The sequence below is a fragment of the Microtus pennsylvanicus genome, chromosome 6, assembly GCF_037038515.1.
Source record: "Microtus pennsylvanicus isolate mMicPen1 chromosome 6, mMicPen1.hap1, whole genome shotgun sequence".
NCBI lineage: Eukaryota > Metazoa > Chordata > Mammalia > Rodentia > Cricetidae > Microtus > Microtus pennsylvanicus.
The window spans coordinates 49,836,426-49,848,119 of NC_134584.1; the positions used below are offsets into that span (position 1 = coordinate 49,836,426).

The 11,694-nt window shown below is 43.1% G+C and overlaps 1 protein-coding gene across 1 annotated transcript; it reads left to right on the top strand.

Annotated features, from left to right (window-relative positions):
• Positions 1-697: 697 nt before the first annotated feature.
• Positions 698-6,515, top strand: Kgd4 (alpha-ketoglutarate dehydrogenase subunit 4). Its single transcript, XM_075976181.1, has 4 exons — positions 698-817; positions 3,134-3,197; positions 4,423-4,604; positions 6,363-6,515. The coding sequence occupies exons 1-4, from the start codon at positions 779-781 to the stop codon at positions 6,378-6,380; spliced, it is 303 nt and encodes a 100-aa protein (XP_075832296.1). The 5' UTR covers positions 698-778; the 3' UTR covers positions 6,381-6,515.
• The last annotated feature ends 5,179 nt before the right edge of the window (positions 6,516-11,694 follow it).

The window sequence follows — 11,694 nt, forward strand, 5'->3', positions numbered from 1 at the left end:
TTGGAGATAGGCTGTGGGTTAGAGATGGGGGCACGAATTCATTTCTCCTTCAGCTCTGGAACCCCATCTGAGCATATCCTATGCATGCTGCCCCCGTCTTTGTTCCTGTGAGCCAGCCCTGTTGTATCTAGAGGGCCTTGATTCCTTGGTGTCCTCTGGCTCCTAACACTTTTCCTCCTCTTCTGCAGAGTTCTCTGACCCCTGAGGGGAAAGTTTAGATGCAGACATCCTTTTTAGGGCCGAGTGCTCCCAGGTCTCTCATGATACATATCGTCTGGCTGTGGGTCTCCGTATTTCTTCCTATCTGTTGCAGGAGGAGACTTCACAGATGATGGCTGCGCAAGGGAGGCATCTATGTAACTTCCAAGTTTTAATAAAATTATTTATGTTAGGAAACCACAGGAGGTTGTATTACTTCTGTTTCAGATTAAATTTTGTAAAAGGCGAAAGATTTATACGATCTGAAGAGAAACCAGAGTTCAGATTAAATTTTGAACTGTACTGAAATTAGAAACTAGCTATCTGGGAGGGAAATGGTCCTAGATAACTTGGGATGGTGAACCAAACAATTCAACCGGTTGCTGCAAAAGCGCTACAATAGAAAAGGCCAGAGTTGAGCGCCAAGGGCGGGGAAGAGGGGTGGGTCCTGGAGCGGAGGGGTGGAGCTTGCCTTTACAGCTCCTCAGTGACATCACACCGGCTCCGCCCCGCGCTGCTCACTCCCGATACTTCTGCCGCTCGCCTGCGCCCCGGAAGCTGCCCCTGCTCGGGGGTCACGATGGGCAGCAAGATGGCTTCCGCCAGCAGGGTCGTGCAGGTAAATCCTGGGCCACTCCCGCGCATGGGAAGGAGGGATGGTGCAAATGCAGCAGCCGCGCCGGAGCGGCGGGGAGAGGCGGTGGCGGAGAACGCGCTGTGACCGCGGCCCGGGCCAGCGGGCGTGTGTCTGAGAATGGGACTTGGGCTCCCGGTGGCCGGGAGTAAGGAGGGTCTAGCGCCGAGGGTTCGAGCCGCGCGGCGGGAGGCAGCCTCTGGTAGTATAGGCTCGTGCTCGCCCGAGGTCTCTGGACTCCCCAGCGCCTCATTAGCCCTAGGAGTCTGCGGACTGCGCTGCCCTCCGGCAGCTTGGCCAATCGCCGTTTAAAATTGTCTGTGATGTCCCCCCAGTCAGCCAATCCGGAGGAAGGCCGTAGCGGGGCGGGGGAAGGAAGCAAATCCTGGTTCTGACCTGGTGTCCCTTCAAGGACTTGGGAATGGCTGGATAACTAGCCTCTTGGGCTGCTTCCTCACCTTGAACCTGGTCAGATCTGATCTCTTCGGACGCCTGGCTACAGATGTGGGGATGTGTGAAATGTCACGCTAGTTGAGTTTATTACCTGCTAGTGTGTATGTTTCAGGGTTTGTTTGCTAAGCCTTTTCCCATTGTGTTTAGATAGAGTAACATTGCTAGAGTAACACATTAGCTAGAGTAACATTGCTAATCCACCCAGCAATTACTAACTCCTGACAGCTTTTGTACCTGCCTCCCCAGCTGTAGTCTGATTTAATAGGAGGTAAAATTCATGACTAAGTAGACACAGCCTTTTGTAATTAGAGAGTTTTTAAAATTTGGAATGTGGAGTATTTTCTGATTAGCTTTCACTTTTGTTATAAGTGCATTTTCCTTTGCAGGAAAACACCTTCTAAAAGACCTTTCCCGTGAAGGGGTCTGAGTGATGACCTTTGGTACCATCGCAATGACTAATCCTCAGTTACTTGTAGGCATTGAGGATTCAGCAAGTAGAGAATAGCCAACAAAAGTCCTCTGTCTATACCATATAACCTCACATATCAGTAATGCATATATAACTCGGGCTGAAATGAATATGAGCAGACATGTTGGCTTACACCATTAATCCCAGTTCTCAGGAAGCAGAGGCAGACAAATCTGTGAGGTAGAGGCTCACCTGGTGTGCAGAGCAAGTTACAGCCAGACCTACATAGTAAAACCATGTCTCAGGAAAAAAAAAAGGTTGGAGCCAGGCAGTGGCGGCGCATGCCCTTAATGCCAGCACTTGGGAGGCAGAGGCAGGTGGATCTCTGTGAGTTCGAGGCCAGCCTGGTCTACAAGAGCTAGTTCCAGGACAGGCTCCAAAGTTTCAGAGAAACCCTGTCTCGAAAAAAACAAAAAAGAAACAGGGTCTCTCTATGTAGTTCCATCTGTCCTGAAACTTGCTCTGTAGACCAGATTGGCCTTGAACTCACAAACATCTACTTGTCTCTGCCTCGAGAGGCACTAGCAAAGGCATGTACCAACTTAGAACAGGTGTTTTTAATTGCCTAATATGCTTTTTGTGTGTTGTCTGTTTTAAACTGCTAAGTAGTAACATAGCAGGGAAGTCATACTTGGTACAAATTAGGACATTTCAGAGTCCTTTCCCTATCAGTCAGAAAGGCTTCCACGACACAAGGTCACATCATCTTCATTGTTTTATTATTTTTTTATTTTTATGTATATATTTTGTGTGTCTGAGCCCAGAGTGGGCATCAGATCCCCTGGAGCTGTAGTTACAGGTACTTATGAGCTGCCTGCTGTGGGTGCTGGGAACTGAACTCTGGTCCCTTGCAAAAGCAGAAAGTGGTCTTGAGCACTGAGCCATCTCTGTGGCCAATTCACTGTGGGTTTTGGTTTTAACGTTTTGCTCACTATTGTGATGTATATAGAGTACACGTATGTATGGCGATCAGAGGACAACCTTTGGGAGTCAGTTGTCTCTTTCCGCTGTGGGTACCACCTTGTCGGGGTTGCTTAGCAAGTGCTGTGTTTTCATGTGCGTGTGTGCATGTTTATCCAGTGTGTGTGTCTGTGTGTGTGTGTGAGGGAATGTGATGTGCATGTGGATGGAGGCCGTCAGAGGTATCACATGGCCCCTGGAGGAACAGGCAGTAAGGAGCTGTCCTGGTGTGGTGCTGGGAATTAAATTCCAGTCCTCTGCAAGAGCAGTACAGTACATGCTCTTAACAGAACCCTCTCTCCACCCCTTAAGTAGTACTGTATTTTAATGAAGGTATTTAATCATGAGGACTGACTAGTAGGTTGTTGCTTTTATAGTTAATGAGGTCATTTTTTTTCTCACGTCTTATTTTCCATCAGGTAGTGAAGCCACATACTCCATTAATAAGGTTCCCTGACAGAAGAGACAATCCTAAACCCAGTGGTAAGTTGTATTTCATTTAGGTAGTTTCTAAAATGTGCACATTCATATTTAGAAGTGAATATTATAGACAGTATTTCTCACTTTATAATCAGGTAAGTTGTTGTACTTTAGATCAAAATGGTACCTGAATAGCATGCAAGTAATTAACTTTTAAAATTCGTTGTTTATTTACTTTTATGTAGGGTCTTACTATATAACTCTTGCTGACCTGGAACTGGATATGTAGACCAGGCTAGTCTTGAACTCATAGAGCTTCTCTGCCTCTCAGAGTGCTGGGAATAGACATAAACATACATACATATATACATACATACATACATACATACATGAGAGAGAATATTGTAATAGCTCAAGAAGCCATGTATAGTGGTGTGTAGCTATAATTTTAGCACTCACAAGATTGAGGAGGAGGAGGATAGTTACAAGCAAATTGAAGAATGACTCATTTCCTCAAGTTTTATTTAATGTGTATGTTTTGTCACATGTATGTCTGTGTACCACAGGCAGGCCTGGTACCCACAGAGGCCAGAAGAGAGTGTCAGACCCTCTGGAAATGAGGTTACAGCTTGATCACCTCTGTGGGTGCTGGGAATTAAACCTATGTCCTCTGGAAAAGCCAAAAGTTCTTTTTTTTTTAAATATTTATTTATTATGTATACAATATTCTGTTGGCGTGTATGCCTAAAGGCCAGAAGAGGGCACCAGACCTCATTACAGATGGTTGTGAACCACCATGTGGTTGCTGGGAATTGAACTCAGGACCTCTGGAAGAGCAGTCAGTGCTCTTAACATCTGAGCCATTTCTCCAGCCCCCTAGCTAGCTTTTCTTAAATTAACCCGACTACTTTTTGCCTCTGGGCTTTTTCCTTTTCTTATTTCTGTCTATCTTTCACTTACTCCATGGCTGGTTGGGTGCCTGGCCCCTGACTTCTTCCTCTCCTTGGTCTCTTGCTCTCTTTATTTATTCTCTCTGTCTGCCAGCCCCACCTATCCTTTCTCCTGCCTCGCTATTGGCCATTCAGCTCTTTATTAGACGTCAGGTGTCTTAGACAGGCAAAGAATCACAGCTTCACAGAGTTAAACAAATGCAGCATAAACAAAAGCAACTCATCTTTACATCGTTAAACAAATGTTCCACAGCAGAAACAGAACACCTTAGAATAATTTTCCACAGCAAAGACGCCTGGATAATTTGTCTAATTAGTATTTTTGTTTTTAATTTCAGCCTCAGACCTTTTGAGATCTGCTGGGCTACCCTCTCACTCCTCTGTAATTTCACAGCATTCTAAAGGAAGCACATCCCCAGATCTGCTGATGCATCCGGGTTCGCCAGACACTACACTAAAAACATTACCTCACAAGTACAGAAGGAAACCTATATCTCAAGAAGAAATGGACTTCATCCAGGTATGCTGTGCTCTTCAGCACAGGTTTGTGCAGATTGCCGTGACATTTTGGCTTAGCAGTGGTCATTTGCTGATCGCATGTTCCCTTTGTTTTGTCATCTGGAATTAGAGCTAAGGGAGATGGACAGGCCAGGGCTATCTCTGTAGGGACCCTCAGTAAGGATGCATGATACATGAGGAAATGACCCCATACGAAGGACTGGGGAATGTTGCTCATTAGTAGAACTCCTGCCTAGCATGTGCCAAAACCGGGGATCAGTCCCAACAAATCCAGCCATCTGAAAAAAAAAAAAAAAAGCTGTTTGAGTGAGGGGCTAATAACTTTCCAAAGAAAGACCACGGAGAAATTTGAGGCTGATGTTATCAATCATCAATCTTTCTTTTTCTTTTCTTTTTTTTTTTTTTTGAGTCAGGGTTTCTCTGTGTATCTCTGGCTGTCCTTGAACTCGCTCTGTAGACCAGGCTGGCCTCAAACTCACAGAGACCACCTGCCTCTGCCTCCCGAGTGCTGGGATTAGAGTCCACCACTACACCCAGTTTTGTCATCAATATTGAGTCCTTTCTAGATCTGAATTTGTAACATTTACCATAAGTGCTTCAAACTATGAAAAACCATAAATTTTGTTTTGTTTTGTTTTTTAAGATAGGGTTTCTGTGTACAGCTCTGATTGTCCTGGAACTCTTTGTAGACCAGGCCGACCTTGAACTCACAGAGATCTGCTTGCCTCTTCTTCCTGAGAGTTGTGATTAATAAGGCCTGCACCACCATAGCCTAGCTTTTTTTTTTTTTTTTTTTTTTTTTTTTTTTTTTTTTTATCCGAGGCTGGAGAGATGGCTAAGAGGTTAAGAGCACTGACTTCTCTTCCAGAGGTCCCGAGTTCAATTCCCAGCAACCATATGGTGGCTCACAACCATCTTTAATAAGATCTGTTGCCTTCTTCTGGCCTACAGGCATACATGCAGGCAGAACACTATATACATAATAAGTAAATATTTTTTTTTTTTTAAATTTTTTTAGTAAATATTTTTTAAAATTTTATTTTATTGATATTTATTGAGCTCTACATTTTTCTCTGCTCCCCTCCCTGCCTCTCCCTCCTCCCTTCAATCCTCCCCCAAGGTCCCCATGCCCCCAATTTACTCAGGAGATCTTGTCTTTTTCTACTTCCCATGTAGATTAGATCTATGTAAGTCTCTCTTAGTGTCCGCATTGTTGTCTAAGTTCTCTGGGATTGTGATTTGTGGGATAGCTTTCTTTGCTTTATGTTTAAAAACCACCTATGAGTGAGTACATGTGATAATTGTCTTTCTGTGTCTGGGTTACCTCACTCAAAATGATGTTTTCTAGCTCCATCCATTTTCCTGCAAAATTCAAGCTGTCGTTCTTTTCTGTTATGTAGTACTCCATTGTGTAAATATACCACATTTTTCTTATCATTCTTCAATCGAGGGGCATTTAGGTTGTTTCCAGGTTTTGGCTATGACAAACATAAGTAAATATTTTTAAAAAAGAAAAAAAAATTAACTGTCTGGGCATGGTAGCTCACAACTGTACTCTCAGATCTCAGAAGGCTGAGGAAAGAGGATTGCCGTGATTTCTTAGAGACCAGTCTGGACTATCTAGTGAATTTTTAGGCCAGTTCGGGCTACAGAGTGAGGCCTTGTCTGAAAAAATCAGCGACAGCCTGAGATCATTTCTATAGTATAAATAATGGCCAATTCAGTCCTTCGTCTCATGGCTTTTTGCTTCTCTTTTCAGCGTGGAGGTCCAGAATGACCGCTGTGGCTGCTGTTTGTCGCCAGACAAAAGGATTATCTTTACAATAAAGGACTTCCAAAATGTCAAATGAAAATTGTATATTAAGCAACCTTAATAAATATTCTGCAAAAAGAACGAAGTATAGAAACTCTAGATGGCCACTTGTATCTCCTCAATGTATCTTGGTCAGCTTCTCTAGCAAGCTGGCCTGCATACCTATTAAAGTCACAGTTTTACATATTAGCCTGTTAACTTACTCTTGATTATGAACTGTTACCAGTGATGAGCTATTAAGTATCTAGTGAACAATCAAATTTTCTCCTTTGTTTGTTTAGACATAAAGATGATTTATTAAGTGTAATTCCTGCTGTAAGGAATCTTTTCTCCTGAAATTAGATGAGGAACAATGAGATATTTCCACTTTTTTTTTTAAAAAAAAAGATTTATTTATTATGTATACAGTGTTCTGTCTGCATATCAGAGACAGGCAGATCTCAGGGAGTTCGAGGCCAGCCTGGTCTACAAAGTGAATTCCAGGACATCCAGAGCTGCTACACAGAGCCCTGTCTTGGGGAAAAAACAAAACAAAACAAAAAAAACCAAGTGTCTGTATTGTAGGGAGCATTGGCAACTGTGAGTGAGTGGAGCCCTGAGTTAGCATGAGCATGGCTGTGTCTAGGACTCGAAGGCCTCAGCCCAACAGGAACGGTAAAGCCTTCCTTGGCTAGGATCAGAGGGACCGAGTATTGGTGTCTATGAGTGAGTGATGGATGTGTACAAAGACTAGCAGCTGCAGCTTCTTCCTCCTGATGTTCTTCCTGCCTGAGATGCTGTCCTACAGATACTTACCTACACTAGCCAGCTCCTCCCCATGTGCTATACCTGATGAACTCAGGTTCCAGGAGCAGCAGGAGAACCCCAGCGTTACTGTACATATGTCTATGTGTATGTCACTTCACTGTGTCACCGTTCCGAGTCAGGGTTCCAGAACCCAAGCCCAGTGGGTCACAGCAGTGGACATGAAAAGTTTCTGCACCCCAATAAGCCTCTTGGCTGATGCAGCAATCCAAATCAAACCGAATCAGAAAAAGCCTGGATTTAATGAATAAAATGCTTCCAGATGATTTGCCAGCCCTCAAGAGAGGACATAGGGAGGAGAGACAAAAAAAAAAAAAATCCAAAAATTAACTTTTCTGGAGGGCAGTTTAAGTACCTTTTTGGAGTGGTCTTGAGCATCTCTGGGGTAGGAATTGTATTTGTGTTCACTTGTCTTTCAGAGATGCAGCAGGGTCTGGGGAGAGATGGGAGAGGAGGATTGAGGTGGTGCTTCCACCAGAACACTCCAGACTCTTTGGGTATATGGATGCCAGGGCCTGGGGTGGAATTTCCACCCGAACATCCCAGACTCCTTGGGTATAGGGACGCCAGTTCATGCCTGGCTGCTTCCTGCTTGGGAAGATGTGAGGAGGGGGAATAAGGAGTCGCTGGGCTCACACTCAGCAGGACGCATGGGTGGAGAAGCATCCATTAACTGTCATCCTGGAAACCTCAGGCATCTGTTGCTTGAGCAAGCAGAAAAGGCAAGATGCTAGGAAAAATAGATTATTAATACCTGCCCTAGTTGTACTGAGTGTGAGATCACCGACTCCTGATTCCCCCTCCTCACATCTTCCCCTGCCCGCAGGAAGCAGCCAGGCATGAACTGGCGTCCCTATACCCAAGGAGTCTGGGATGTTCAGGTGGAAACTCCACCTCAAGTACCTGGCATCCATATACCCAATGAGTGTGGAATGTTCTGGTGGAAGTGCCACCTCAATCCCTTTCCCCCATCTCTTTCTCCCTAGACACTGTATCATTTCAGAAAGCCTAGCAAACAGAGAAGCTCAAGACCACGCCTACAGGGTATTTAAACTGCCCCCCCCCGCCAGAAAACAGATGTGTTTTTTTGGTTTACTTGTCTCCTCTCTGGGGGACCAGAAAATTGTCCAGGGGCATTTTGCCCATTAAACCTGGGCTTTTTCTGATTCAGTTTAATTTGGTCTGATTTGGATTGATGTGTCCATCAAGGTGCAGAAACTTTTCAGCATAAAGTAAAAATAATGCATAAGATGAATATAGCATAGGAACAAAATTTCACCACTTATTCAAATTGCAAATTACTACTTACTACATCTGGAAGGATGTTCATTTGTCTAACTGTTTGTGATCATGTTTGTAAATCCTGATAAATAACTTTCACTATCTTAATGGCTGAGAGTCTTAAAATCCAACTTACTTGGCAACCAAAGAAACTATAATGGGTTCTCCTGCTAATCTTCACACATACTTGACTAAATCTTCTTCCATACTTGTAATGACTTCTAGAATATACTTTATAAAGCAGTCGTCCTTAATGTTGACTAGTTCATGATCAATGGATACTAGAATTATGTTCTTTTCTCTTGTTCAATCGCCTGTGGGCTAATCTTTTTTGTCATTCCAGAGTTGGTTTGTTTTTCTTGCAAGTTCTGGGCTATGAATGAATGTTGTCCCGATGAGAAATAAAGGTTTATATTTGATGTTAGTAGTAAGCTATTCTGGTAGCATGAAAAATATATAATTCATCTTTTTCTTTATTCTTTTTTCTTTCTTTTGAGACAGGGTCTTACTATGTAGTTTGGTTGACCTGGAACTCATACATAGACCAGGGTGACTTCAAATGCATAGAAATCCCTGCTTCTGCAGTGCTGGCATTAAAGGCATGCACTGACGTGCCCAGTTCTGTATATTTTGTGGTAAAGCCATAGCTCGATCAGTAGAGTGCTTGTCAGGCAGAACCCAAATGAAAAGCTGGGAGCAGTTGTGTACCTGTAATCCTTCTGGGCAGGCAGAAAGACAAGTCCCTGGAACTCTCTGACCACCCAGGCTACATGAATTAGTGAGCTCTGGGTTTAGTGAGAGACTGTCTCAGAAACACAGATGTGGAGCTGGAGAGATGGCTCAGAGGATAAGAGCACTGGCTGCTCTTCCTGAGGTCCTGAGTTCAATTCTCAGCAACCACATGATGGCTCACAACCATCTATAATGAGAGTGCCCTCTTCTGGCATGCAGGAATACATGCAGGCAGAACACAGCATACATAATAAATGTAATAATAAAAATAATAAAATGGAACAAGATCCCCAGAAAGGTCTCCGTGAACCCTAAAAAACTTTTATTTTTGATTATGAACACTGTATACATAATAAATCTTAAAAAAAATTAGATGTAGTGATTGAAGAAGACACCCAACACTGACCTCTAGCTTCTGTATATACACCCTAAATACATGCATACACCACACAAAAACACATAGGCGAATTACTTTGGGCTTGAGATATAGTTTAGTGAGCTCTTGCCTAGCATTCACAAGGCCTTGAACTCCATCCCATGGTTTCAAAACAAAAAGATGGTTTTCTGCAGTCTATAGGTGCCTTACTTGGACCTAAGTGGTGGCAAAAGGCTGAAGCAGTAATAGGTAGCTAACCAGTTGCCAGACATTTGCTTCACCCCTGCAAAGTTATTTAAGCCTTCCAGAAGTGTTTGAGTAAATCCTGTCATAGAGAAGGAAACTAGGTATAGACAGAGATAAATTTAAGTCATTCGTCTAGTGACTGAGTGCTGGCTGACCAGTATTCAAAAGCAGGGATCTGGATCCAGAGCCACTTCTACACTATACTGGCATCTATTAGTCTTTGTACTCTGCTGCTATGTCCAACATATCTCTAAAAATTAAGATTCCTAATTCTTAGAAACATCAGTAGCAAAGAAAGAGGAAAACATTGCCTTTTGACAGCTACTCCAGCTAATAATTTAGGGATCAGCCTGTTCTGGGATCTTATCGGCTAGGAACCAAAATTTTAGTATCATTCTGGCAAAGCCATCTGTTTTACAACAGTAGTTCACCAACAAGCCTTCTTGATTTTCTTTGCCCTGTCCAGTCTATAGTGTGGTCTCTTAGCAGTCAGGACAAACTCTTCAAAACATCACCTGGGACAAGAGAGATGGACCAGTGGGACAAAAAGACCTCATCTTCAAGCCTGAAGTCCTGACCTTCAAATGTGTACCATGGTACAATAAATAAAATGGAATAAAAAATAATCTGATTCTGTTGTTAAAACCGCATGTTTAAAACTGTGAGCCCCAGTTGTCTCTCTGTTTAGAGCATTTAGGATCCTGTCTCAGAGTTAACTTTTTTCCTGAGACAGGATCTCACTGTGTGGACCTGGATTGTCTGGACCGCATTATCTTTTAATCTTCCACTACAACGGAATGTTATAGTTCATGGCTTTTTTTAGGTTCACGATAATATTTGGCACATAGAAAGCAATACATATGTGTTAAATTTTTTTATTTATTTTGAGACAAGTTCTCTTGTATCCCTGGTTAGCCTTGAACTTACTGAGTAGATCAGGCTGGCCTCAAACTCGCAGAGATCTGCCTGTCTCTACCTCCCTAGTGCTGGGATTAAAGGTATACATGCTACTTAAAAGAGTTTTTTTTTTAAAAAAAGATTTATTTATTGTATATACAGTGTTCTGCATGCATGCATGCATGCATGCCTGTAGGCCAGAAGAGGGTACCAGATTTCATTGCAGGTGGTTGTAAGTCAACATGTGGTTGCTGGGAATTGAACCCAGGACCTTTAAGAAGAGCAGGCAGTGCTCCCAACCACTGAGCCATCTCTCCAGCCCTTAAATGAGTTTTTTATTGTAGCATAATTTATGTTAACTAAGAAGTTGGGTTCTAATAACAACCAGGTTGGTGATGTTGTTGTTGCAGAATCTTGTGATTCATGAAGTAGGCAGAAGTCATACTAGAATCATAGAACTCCCAATGACCAACATGGTCTTTTTATTGTTGTTATGTCTGTAGCCCAGGTTCTCCAGGAAATTGCAAACTTCCTGTCTCAGCTTCCAGAGTCCTTATGTGCCTGCCATACCTGGTGGAACAGGATGTGTGTGGATGGAACAGGATGCATGGGAATGGAACAGAAGAACAAAGAACGGCAGGGGAAAATCTGACTGGTTAACTGGGCTCATTTTCCTTTATCATAAGGGGTAAAGCTCTTCTTTTTGTCACCTAAAACCGGCCAGTTTGGGAGATCTGGCTGCTAGTTTCTTGGAAAGTCAGGTAAGTGACTTAGTTTCTGTTTAGTATGGAACTTCAGGATGCTTGGTTGCCTTTGGTTTGACCTGGTCAACTCTGTAGAAGCTCGATTTGAACAAATGATGTCATCGATTTTATTAACAAATGTATTAAGGGCATGGAGATGACTCAACTCTTAAGAGCATTTGCTCTTCCAGAGGACCCA